Source organism: Fukomys damarensis, unplaced genomic scaffold, assembly GCF_012274545.1.
Source record: "Fukomys damarensis isolate Sample0158 unplaced genomic scaffold, DMR_v1.0_HiC HiC_scaffold_35, whole genome shotgun sequence".
Taxonomy (NCBI): domain Eukaryota; kingdom Metazoa; phylum Chordata; class Mammalia; order Rodentia; family Bathyergidae; genus Fukomys; species Fukomys damarensis.
This window is the reverse complement of record NW_022900947.1, coordinates 10,466,938-10,479,319: the sequence shown is the minus strand read 5'-3', so window position 1 is coordinate 10,479,319 and position 12,382 is coordinate 10,466,938. Positions and strand designations below refer to the sequence as shown.

The 12,382-nt window shown below is 40.0% G+C and overlaps 1 protein-coding gene across 1 annotated transcript in view; it reads left to right on the top strand.

Moving 5' to 3' along the window:
* The first annotated feature begins 7,668 nt into the window (after positions 1–7,668).
* Positions 7,669–12,382, top strand: part of Tapt1 (transmembrane anterior posterior transformation 1) — a 60,657-nt gene continuing 55,943 nt past the window's right edge. Inside the window, exons 1-2 of the mRNA XM_010641938.2 lie at positions 7,669–7,678; positions 11,850–12,258. Of these exons, the coding sequence (XP_010640240.1) occupies positions 7,669–7,678; positions 11,850–12,258 (419 nt within the window). The remainder of the gene's footprint in view (positions 7,679–11,849; positions 12,259–12,382) is intronic.

Sequence of the window (12,382 nt, the reverse complement as noted above, 5' to 3'; positions counted from 1 at the left end):
CTGTTGGAATCTCTCATTACCACCCCACTAGTGTTTCTTATATTCCTGATCCTGACTCAGAATCCTATCTGAAAATAGACATCCAGGAAGCTGGCTTTTGGACTCTATATTGAGTTCAAGGCCAACCTGAACTACACAGTGAGACCCTGCCTAAAAAAAACTCATCTGTGGGCAGTGATAGTATTGTGGGATTAGAGATAATAGATAAAACCCCTTACCTGAAGATTTTAAGTGCTAAGCAAGTAGTAGCAGTTCAGGAAAATGGTCTGGCCCTGTAGCAAGGAATCAGAGGAAGAATGGAAAAAACAAAGTAGAGTGCAATTAGACGGGTCAGACTGACAATGGCTTCGTCTTGTTCGGCTCATGTTGCCAAGGAATCGTAAGATGAAGTTGTAGACAGCAAGGCAAATGCCGGATCCATCCACCGGGACTGGTGTTCTAATGGGCTCCTCAGGGATCCCATCCATACTTCCCCTTCAGCCAATCAGCACCCAACCATGCTCAAGGGTCTTCCATATTAAAAGGACACAAGCCAGGTGTGGTGGAGGACATCTGTAGTCACAGCACTCTGCAAAGGTGATGCAGGAGAACCACAGGTTCGAGCCTAGCCTGGGCAAGTTAGCAACAGTAAGACTTTGCCTCTAAATGAAAAATAAAAAGGGACAGGGATTTAGCTCAGTGGTTCCGCCACCTGCCTCCAAGCACAAGGACCCAAGTTCAAGTCCTGGCACAAAGACAAAAAGTCCTGGGGATGCTGCTCAGGGAAAAGCCCTGAGTTCAATTCCCAGTCCTGAAAGAGAGGGGGGAAAAAGACAAATAAGCCAGGTGCCAAATCGGCAAACTTCCCTTCTTGCAGCCCAATGTTATCAGTGTAGTTGTCTCTGATTCTTCGCTTCCTTCTCACTCCTCTGGGTGCACACAGCTGGATGCTCCTTCTCCCACTGAGGACAGTGGAGTCATTGCTGTTGTTGCTAAATCCAAAGGATTCGCTGCAGTCTGTGGCCTCTCAGCGACATCTAACATTGGCGACCACTTCCTCTTTTTGACTGGACTCCCACGAGAACGGCCCCGGTACTCCCACCTCCCCTTCATGGACTCCTCCTTGGACCATTTCTTACCAGAACGCTGGTTCCTGCCCCTTGCCTTCTGCAGTCGTCTTCTCTCCTGCTGTACATCTTGTGAGACGTCACCCATTCTCTTGGGCTCCCTACACACCTTCAAATGACACGGCTCTCAAATCTGTTTTGTCTCAGATTTCTCTGCAGACCGTCACACCTATATACATGTATCTGTTTTTGTGACACCTTCTCTTGTCTACGCCACAGGCTGAATATACAATCTCATTCTGCCTTTCTGGGGCAATTTTGACCTTAACTGTCAAAATGAAATAAACAAGAGCCAAAATAATATGTAGCAAAATCTGTTACAGATGAAAAGCTGGCTTTAGAGTCACCTACTGTTGGTCATTTTCAATGCGGCAAAAATTGTCTCAGGGAAATAGACTTGGTTTTGTCTTTTTTCTAAAGTAAAATACAGCTGACAATAGCAAAAACAGAAATGATAAAAATTAATATTGCTGACAAGTTAAAAAAAATCAAAAAGATTTGATAAATGCTTAGATGTGCAAAAGTAATGATGTTGGAAAAATACTGGCATTAAAGTGAAATTTACCATAGGAAAAGCCTTGCAAAAACTTCACCAAGGTGACGAAAAAGTTGATAAGCTGGAAATGATTGATGGTGCACTCCCAGAATCCCAGCTACTCAGGCAGCTAAGGCAGGAGGATGGAAATATAAACCCCAGCTGGGACAATGTGGCTACTAAGAGAAAACCTAGCTCAAAAAAAAAATGTAAAAGGAACAGGGGATGTAGCTAAAACTGAAGTAGCTGGATTCAATCTCCAGTACCACAGACACAAATAAATTGACAAATCAAGACTTCATTATAGAATGTACACAGCAAACATATCGTCCAGACAGAAATAGTGTTGGTAAAAGAGAAAATGAAGTGGAAACAATTGGAAAAAGCTTAAGTCTGGCATACAGAAAATGCATCAAAGAATTAACTTGGCTTAATGGAGATCAGTTGGAACAAATCTTTGTCACAAAGTCCTAGTCATCCTGATAGAAAGGTTTATATTAAAGAGAAACACAGCAGGGTCAGAAGACAGGGGAACTCAACGAAGTCAAAACGTTTTGCTTCCCCAAGGGTACCTCAAGCTCCGCAATTTCCCCACCACCTTAGTCCTTGCTGCTGCAACAGGAAGACTGCAGACTGAATATTGGAAGTCTATCTAGAGAGACAGACAGACAGGAAAAGGTTAGGATTTCCCAGGACAACTGCCTACATCCCAAGGTAAAGGCCTGATGCCTTTTAAAAGGTTGCAGCCACTTAATAGAGCTACCATGGCACTATTGTGTTACTGTGTTACCTAACAATTGTCTTACAATTAACCCACCTTTTAACAGTGCTCCAATGGCAATTCCATTTCTACCTGACTTGGAGGGAACATTCACGCTATAGCACCCAACCATATCCTGAATGGTTTCTCTTGCATTTCCTGTCTCAGAGAATAGTACCATCACCAAGTCAAAATTCTATAGCTTCCCTTAAAATTTCCTTCCTCTTCCTTATTGCTGTTCCCTCATCTCCATGCCCAATCACACACTGCCCTTTCTGGGCCCAAATCTCTCCTGATATGTTCTGTCCCCTTCTTCCCCGCTGCAGCCCTTGTTGCTTAGGCCACCCCCACTTGCGGGCCCCAGCCTATAAATGTTTGTACTCATTCCTGGACTCTGTCAAATAGCTCTGTACCCTGCCCAGGAAAGTGATCTTCCTGAAGCATAAACTTGATCCTACACCCTTCACACGTTTCCTCTGTACTGGGGCTGGATGGTGAGGCCCCTCGCTAATGATGTTCATCTACATCTTAACCCACCCAGCATAGCAGCGACATTCCCTACTGTATCTTGGACTTCCTTCCCACCATCCTCTCTGGCTCAAAGACATCACATGCACTTCTCCTATCTGAAATCCGGCTGCCTTCACCCCAGCCCCTATAACCCTGTGCTAGTGAACTCCTACTCATCCATCAAGAATTATATTGTAATTGTCTGTCTATCCTACTAAAGTATAAAGTCCTTAGGACAAGGTCAGACCTTACCTTTTTATTTTCGGTGCCAAATACAGTAATACTTGCAATTACCAATGAGTAACAGGACTCCATATATTTGTTGAACTGCTGGCTGAAGAAGCTTATTCTTTTTAACAATCCTGCATAACAGTTAGTATTATCCTCATTTAAAGGAACTCAAGGAAGTCAAGTAATATGTGCCAGCCCTTAGTGCAAGTAAATAGCAGTTAGGGTTCAACCTGTAGCAGTGCAAGTATAAAGTGCATTTCTTTCTATTCAAAAGCATTGCACATTTTGACCATATGGAACCATACACAGAGATGGGGACACAATTCCCATAAAAGAGTCAGTGGGGGAGAGAGATGTATTTACAAAATCATCTAAAACAGTGCATTGTGAACCCACGAACATTGGATGTGCACAGAGAAAATGGCCATGGGACAAAGGAAAGTAAAGAAAAAAGGAAACGGGGTAGGGGAGTGGAGGGACAGTGGTTTAAAGCTGTAGTGAGAGCAATGGAAAGTTAGGAAGAGAATCCTGGCCAAATGCAGAAAATAAGTTTGGTTTTCTTATATATCCATTGCTGCATCCGAAAAAGCTTAAGAAATTAATATTCTGAGTATAGTACAGATGACAATGCTTCCAATGTCAATATTTTGACATTTCAAAACACTGAAATGATTAAAGGTGTAAATGCCAGCAAGGATGACAATTTCTCAGAAGCACCATCCCTCAGACTGAGAGTGCCTTCTCCGGGTGCTGCAGAGGCCCAGGAAGGCCATCACGAACGCATTTCCTCATGTTTTGAGCCTCATCAACATATTCTGCTGTGTTCTAAGTGCTAATTAAAATTGCAGGCTGATTGCCAAAGTAAAAGCAAAAGTGCTTACATTAAAATAAGTGACTGCATTGAATGGCTCAAAACGGAGAGTCTGCTTCCAAGTTGACGCACTGTTCTTACCCCTACCCCATAATTGTCCGGGAAGCAGGCTGAGATTCCCACATAAAACTTAATACTGCATTTTCCCTGGCATTATAATTATTCAAAATAAGCTAGAACTTTAAAGTTTACAAAAAATGCTTTGTAAGCCAGCCATTGTCCCATTTTAACCTCAAAAGATGGAAATGATTTGATTTGGAATTGTGACGTTCAATGTGAAAAAGACATGTACACAACTGACGACTTAGGGGACTAACGGGTCACCAATTACCCCGACCTTCACAAGTGGCAGAATAATTTATCATTTTAAATTCATACATGTATTGAGAAGTGTTTGCACTTCTACCAAAAATAAAAACAACTGGAACATTAATCTGTGTTTATTGAGCATTTACTACCTAGTAAGTCTTATTTGTAATGTCCAGGTCTCATAGGTAGTTAAAAAATTTTACCAACATATTTTTTTTCCTTTGAAAATTGTCTCAGCATAACAATTTGTAGATGAAACCTTTTAAAATTTTCTTGTTTGGCTGTAAGATGATCAATCATGCACAAAGAATTTAATTTGTGACAGCTGCTCACAGATACCTTTTAATAAGCACTCTTGTCCATTCTATCTAGCCAATGCCCTGCCCCACCGTGTGCTTCCTAAGACCTAGTCCTGGAGACTGAAAGAGTCTTGAAGTTCTACTGAAACACCACACAACTTCCTATCTCTCAATGTGCACACGCTCCAGCATGTGCCTGGGGCCCTCAGGTCCCATCCATGGTCCCATCTGCCACAGAGCAGACCCATCTTTCCAGACCCTCCCAAATGCCACTTCCTTCCCTGCTGCCATGGCTTCTCTCAAAGCAGAATTAACCAGTCTCCTCTTGGAACTATCGAGCCATTTCACTCATTCCTCTATTCTGGTTACTTATCACATTGCAACGTAATCACTTGAGGATAGGAAGAACATCTCATTTATCTATGTTACTCTAGGGCTCTGAGCAGCTTCCAGCACATAAAAGATAGTCAACAAATGTTGGCTGGAAAAGAAATATTAATGTCTGGTAGTTGAATGTAAGGAACTTAACATAAACCTTACAACTGAAAATAGGGCAGTTGAACCCATCAGGAAAAAAAAATAGTACAAGTGAACGCCAAGTCAACACTTGATGCCAACCTAAAATAATTCAAGGGATAACTAAAAAATCACATAATTATAGAGCTAAAAGGAGACGTCGAGACAACGGAGACTGCCTTCTGCTACACAAATCAGGAAAGGAGGCCATGACACATGCCAGGTCTCGTGACTACCAGCCAGCTATCCTAACCCAAAAGTCTAGAGCTTCCCCCGTCCTGCACTGTCTTTGGAGAACTTTTCCAGACAACTCTAATGACTGGGGCTGACACACCATAGTCTAATCTCAAACAAATATTTTGCTCACTTTGACACAGAAGCAGAACAGATTGTTTTGAGAAAACCTTCCGTTAACTAAAAACAAAGGCTTGCATGGGTGCATCCACCTGTGTTTTTATGTATGTCCCTGAAGGCGTAACCAATGCTGCCCATTTTAGAATTTAGTGTTTTTTAAAATACATACTATGAAGAAAAAGTCTGCAGATTAGTAATTAAAAAATACTTGTGAGACAAAGAAAATCACTTTTCCAGGGAGAAACGTTATATCCATAAAACTGACACTGCCTATAAAACCAGTAAAGGAAACAGTAAAGAAATTCCAAGAAAGAAACCGGATCATACCAATTAGGCTTCCTCCATGGTATATTATTAAAGCATAGCGAGGAAAACAAATGTCAGATACGGAGAGAACTTTGAGTTGCCCAAAGTCAACAGAGTCAAATTATTATTGTACTTTTAATTACTCAACATGAGATTGATTTTGCTAACTACCTTGATAAACTAGAAACTATGTGTTTATCGAGCTTGTAAAACTAAAATCAAATTGCATTAAATTTAGTTGTTGTTGTTGTTGCTGCTGTTGTTTTTGTGGTACCAGGGATCAAACTCGGGACCTTGTGCTTGAGAGGCAGGTGACAGAACCACTGAGCCAAATCCCTGGTCCCTAAATTTAGTATCTTTATGATCCCAGGGATTGATTCAAACTTTTTGAGACAGGGTCTCTCTAAGTCACTAAGTTGCTAAATCTGAGCGAGAAATTGTAATTCTCCTTCCTTAGCCTCCCAGAGTGCTGGGACTACAGGTGTGCACCATCATGCCTGGCTTAAGAAAGAATATTGAACCAGTTACATTAGGTCATAAGTACCGGCACTATAATAAATATTAAAATTGAATATTCTAAAATGGTTTGCTGTATTAGAAATAAACCTTTACTTACATAATTAGTGTTACCACAGAGCTATGAGGGATGAAAAATGAGAGTAAAAGTTAAGAAATGATAATGACTGGTGTCTGATTTAGCCTCCACTTTCTTAGCAATCAAATATTGATTTGTGAATTATGCATGTCAAATTTTTAATCCCATCACACATCAGTGGGCCTATGCTCAGGTGAATGTGAATTAATATTACTGTCAGGTAGGGCAATGCACCATTAGGAAGATAAAAACTATCCCAAGAAAAATATTTGCTATCCTAGCACTTAGGAGGCTGACGCAGGAAAATCACTGTGAGTGTGAGGCCAGCCTGGCTTACATAGTGAGTTCAAGGCCAGCCTGAACTACACAGCCAGACCCTGTCGCAAAAAATAATAAATATAAATAAAATTTGCTAGAGCTACAATACATATTTCCTTTTTATTGCTGTTTGAAAAATGAAACTGCACAGTAGTGTTCTACATGAAAGTAAATACCTACATTATAGTATTTATAAAGCATCCAGATGGAAAACAAACAGGTAATAGTTGTTTATTATTTAAAATTGATATTAAGCTGAAAAGTATCAGAAATAACAAGTATTTTGCATATAAACATAAATTTAAAATCAAAAAGAGGGAACTATAATAGATGTATGTAAAAGAGCAATTTGCTAAGGCCTGAAGTCAAGTAAACAAATTAATAAAAGCTGGAAAGGAGAAAACTGAATTATTTTGAGACTCTGAAAATTTATTATGCATTTGCAATAACTCTGGGTCATCAAGACAAATAATTCAGATTGCATAAGAACAATGACACCTAAATAATACATTTAGAGCATGCATTCACAGGTCAGTATCTCAGAAGATACTCAAAAGATATTTTAATGGAAAAGCTGCTAATGAGAATAAAACTAAAATATAAAAGATGACAGCTCAAAAGAACTTAAAGGCAGAGAGTAAAGAGAAAAATGACTCAGTTATCAAAACCCATTAAAGTTAAACTAGAACTACTAGGAAAAGGGGCCAGGGATTTAGCTCAGTGGTGCCTCCACCTGCCTTGCAAGCACAAGGTCCTGAGTTCAATCCCTGGTACAAAAAAAAAAAAAAAAAAAAAAAAAAGATAAAAAGTTATCCCAAATATTACATAAAGTCTCCTGATTATCAGTAACTATTTTATGAATAGCCAAAAGAAGTAGTAACTCACTGCTGGGAAACAATGAAAATAGGGTAATAAAATATTCTGAAAGACAAAATCCAAAATACGAATGGCTAGCAACATGAATGGGGGTGCGGATGCGTGTTAAATAAACTCTCCCCTGCTTCCTGAACTTTATAATGAAAGCCTTTGCTAGCTGGAATTATAAAAGGAGATTTTTGACCATTAGTTACAAATATACTGGAAGATCTGAGTTTAACAGTCAGTTGTTAATTAGCTCACTAAATGATTAAAACTGTTCTAAGCATGACATGTCTCTTTTGTTTTTGTGATGAAAAAAGAATATTCTCTCTCTTCAAAGAGAGAAACCTGGAATTAGGAGTTTGCTAAGTCATCACCAAGGTCCTTTTCATTGGGATTTTGGAATTTTCCAGAAGCTTAAAATCCAATATAAAATAAACATATATCTGATTATGAAAAAAATGTCCTATTAGCTAGCACAGCATGGATTTATGTTCACACACTCTTCTTACATAAACAGACCTCACCTTTAGGCCCTCAGAATATTTTATAAAACATTCCTTTGAACAAAGCATAATTTTCAGTAAATTCTACTTATAGTGGTTTCAGTCACACAGTCTCACGCCAGAGAATGCTTTTAGAAGTAAGACTTTGCTCATGACTTTCTTAGTTAAGTTGTAACAGGTACATTAGAACCAAAGGTACATTATTCAATCTGTGAAACAAGCTGGGCTGATATCCTTCGGAAATCCATGGAAGGAAGCCCAGAAAGGATAAAACATAATGAGTATATTTAAATGGGGGGGGGAGGATGATTGCCAAAGATAAAAAATATTACTAAAGCCCGGAGAAATACACTCACACAAATTCAGTGTGAAGGCTTGTGCTGGGCCCAGCAGTGTATTTTATTTCTTTAGAATCTCCATGGCAAAAGCATTTCACATTTATTTAAAACCTCAACTCTTATATTTCTCCTTGAAGATAAAATGGGGAGCAAATTAATTTCAGGCAGGACTGTAGTTTATAGATTACACTGGTGGCTTTTATGATTCAGAAAACAGAAGACATAGACTGCCAAAATACATTTTCAATTGAGAAATATAGATATAAACAAAACTGTATTCTGTTCAGCGTCTGCAACTATATGACCAGAACCGACTGTATTACAGCAATCATCTCAAACACTATTTCTAGTGTTGTTGACTCACCTTCAGGCAATGTTCTCAGACAAAGTGTGCACTGATACAAACAGGGAAACTTACTCACAATGCAGAAAACCAGAGGCTCCAGATGAAAGCCAGTGCTTTGGAGACCAGAAGGTGAGTGAGAATCTATCAGGCCAGAGGATAAAGAGCTAATGCACAGCGCCAGGGATTTAGCTCAGTGGTTCTGCTACCTGCCTTGCAAGTACAAGGTCCTGAGTTCAATCCCCGGTATCCAAAAAAAAAGCTAATGAACAGAACAAAAATAAGGTGCACACAGACTTCTGTGCCTCAGATGCATTGTCAATACAGTGACTGCATTTCAATTCTCTGCTCTCAAACTTTAGAACTAATTACAAGGAGCTCTTTAAGGATTTCATGCTTTCCTTCAAATCTTGATGGAATAGGCCTTTCCAGCTGTTTTGAACTCAGAAGTTCAGGATTCTAAAAAGGAGTTTGAATAGACTTGAGCACAAACTTCTGAAGCCAGAAGTGGCCACTGGAGTCTAATCCAATACACATTTTTGGAAAAATGAAAGAGAGAGAGATCACTTGAGCTCATTTGTTCAAAGACTCTAGTTGGACAGTCAAAGAGAATCTAGGCATTTTCATGACTCACGGCCCTTTCATTAAAGCATTTGATGTTTTAATTACAGTACTCAGGAAAAATGTAGGGAACTAATTTCAACATTTACCCCAACATTTTGGGGGTAAATACACCAGAAATGCAGTTAAGAGATAAGCTGCTTTATAATTGAAAAATGAAACCTTCATAGTCTAAAACGGAAGCATTCAAAGTTACCATTAAAGGAGAAAGAAAAAAGGAAGTAGTATTTTTTCTAACTCTGGTTATAGAAAAGACCTCGCATATTTACTAATGAAGGGCACTGAGGGCCAGAGTGAGCATCTTTCCAGAGTCCACAGGTAAGTAGATGGCCATGACAATACCTTTCCCAAGGGCTCAGGCTGTAAGACCAGCATTCTCTGCACCATGCTGTGCCACTACTGAGAGGAAGATATGTGTATGTGCAAACTGAAAAACACTAATTTAAAAACTTAGTATGTGTGAAATGGTGGACCATAATGATGTGGGTTAGACACTAAGTAGTAAGAGTTTATATGTTCCACAAGGGTAATTATCTGATGATCTGAATCGCTGGTTCATAAACAATAGATTAATGTACTTGGGTCACAAAACTATAGTTCCTAGATTTTTGATCAGTAAAATATGAAGTTATTCAATTTATTCTTGAAAACTATGTATACTATTCATCAACTTTTCATTCTTTTTAAAAATGGTATTTTGGCTGGGGATTGAGCTCAGTGGTTTCGCTGCCTTCCTCGTAAGCACAAAGTTCCAAGTTTGATCCCCAGTATCAAAAAGAAAAAAAAAAATGGTATTTTGTTTTTTTGCAATCTTCAAGACACAATAGCCGCATAGTAGTTTTAACAACCACAAGACTTAGCTTCTCAATTTTAAACTCACATCCAATATTTATAGCTTTCATCTATTAAAACTTTTTTTCACCAATGGAGTATTTCTTTTACCAATCACTAGTATCGTGACATGCTTTTTGCTTGCAGAATTATGTTAAAGTTGAATTACCAGAGTTTGTTTTTTATCCAAATCTGGTTTTTATAACTTAAGATAAACTTATCATAGAATACTATTTGAATTTTCATTAATAGGGACGGTCACTATACTTTTAAACACTATTATTTTTAGTGATGGTGCTACAAATCTAAGCCTACATTTTTTCATAATGGATATAAAGATATATTTTAGCTGTTATTTACCTTCCACTGAAATTTTCTTGTTTTTCTGTGTTGTGTCCCTTCTTTTTTCTTTTTTGAGACAGGGTTTCACGAAGTTGCCCAGGCTGTCTTCAAGCTTGTAATCTTCTTGCCTCACTCATAACTTAATATTTTGAAGATTCAGAATACATATTTGAAAGTATTCTTTCCTGAACCTTAAGTGCAATAGGTTGTACTGATTTAAGAAAATCAATTTTCTGTAAATAAGCTGTATATGTAATTATTACTTACACAGAATTAACAGAAAAAATTATATTCATGTTTATTTTTTCATCGTGTTTGTTTTAAAAATACATCTTAGTATACTGACTTCAGTGTGGGTTCGAGATTGTGCAGTTTCACAACACATCAGGTAAAATAATGAAGCTCTGGTGTAAAGATATAATTGAAGAGCAGCTACAAATCCTTCAACTTTCCCACATTTCCACGTTGTTCCTCTTACTGGTGAGAACACTTACAGTTCGTAGGCTGGACATAGTGGCTTTTCTCTTTGCCTTGCTGATTATTTGGGAGGGGGGCACAACCTTTGAAAGACAATGTCTTTCCCTAGGCCTGACATACAAAATGAGAGAAATCCATTCCTACAATTGGCTGCTTTAGCAGAGGAAATGTGATTCCATCCCTTCCAGCCCATGATTTAAAGGAAGGAGCAACAAGCCAATAACAGAAACTGACGTAAACAAGCAATAAAAGAACACTTCCTTAATGACAATCAGTACATAAGAGGATGAGAACGATTTAACACTAAAGATAGAAGAGTAATAGAAATTGAGCAAGAAAGAACCTTTAGAAGCCATAGGGTTGTTGTTATCTTGATTTTCAAAATGATTTATAATAGTAGGACCAGGGCATTTGTTTTTGATTGGTTCAGTAAGTTTCAGTTTTAACCCAAAACAACCTGACCCACACAGAACTTTATGGGGAATGGTTACAGGAATGAAGTTTAGGAATGCAACCCTGTGAGCTATCCTGTTTCACTGAAGATGAGGAGGTTCCAAAGGCTGCATTGGCTGGTTCCTCCTGTGCCCCCAAGGTCAGGGTCAGCTCCTACCTGCCAAACTTTGCGAGTCCACCTTGATCCCTCACTTGGACCTCCCGCTCGGCTGTCAGTTTTATACGTGCTGAGAATTTAATCAAATAACTGGCCCCTGACAGCAAAACCTCAGGATGTCCCTGACAATCAAAGCTCGATTTTACTTGTAAGGAAGTTTCCAGGCAGCTTAAGTGTTCCGGGAACAATTCGTCTTGCTTTTGCTAATCAAAGGTTACAAAAGCATAGGCGAGATCCAAAGTTGGCATAGGAGAAAGAGGTGCCACTGTGCGCCTCGCTGGAGGGCTCAGCGATCACGTGGGAAGCGGGTGACTAAAGTCCCCCAGCCCCCCGCACCTTCACTTGCACGACCCCCAAGCGAGCGGCCTCCAAGCTGTGCTCGGGGCGGGACACAGGTCCTGCTCCGGGTCCAGCAGGTGACAGCAAGGACACCGGGGCAGCCACGGGCCACCTCCCAACACTATTCCCGACAGAGTCGCGAGCAACTCCTAGAGCCCCCGCCACGTCGGGCTGAGTCCCGGGCGAGTCGCCTCCCTTCCGCGCCCCCACCTGTTGTGAACCCCCCCCAGACCCCGAGTTCTTCTGGCCCAAGTGCTTTGGAAACTGTCAACAGCCAGGGAATGTGACAGTGACAGGAGACCATAAATATGCAGGAGAGATGGAGCCAAAGCAATAGACACACGGGGCAGGCGCTGGCGGGGGACGGGCAGCTGGAGCCGGGCCCGAGTCGCCACGGCCGCGCCAAG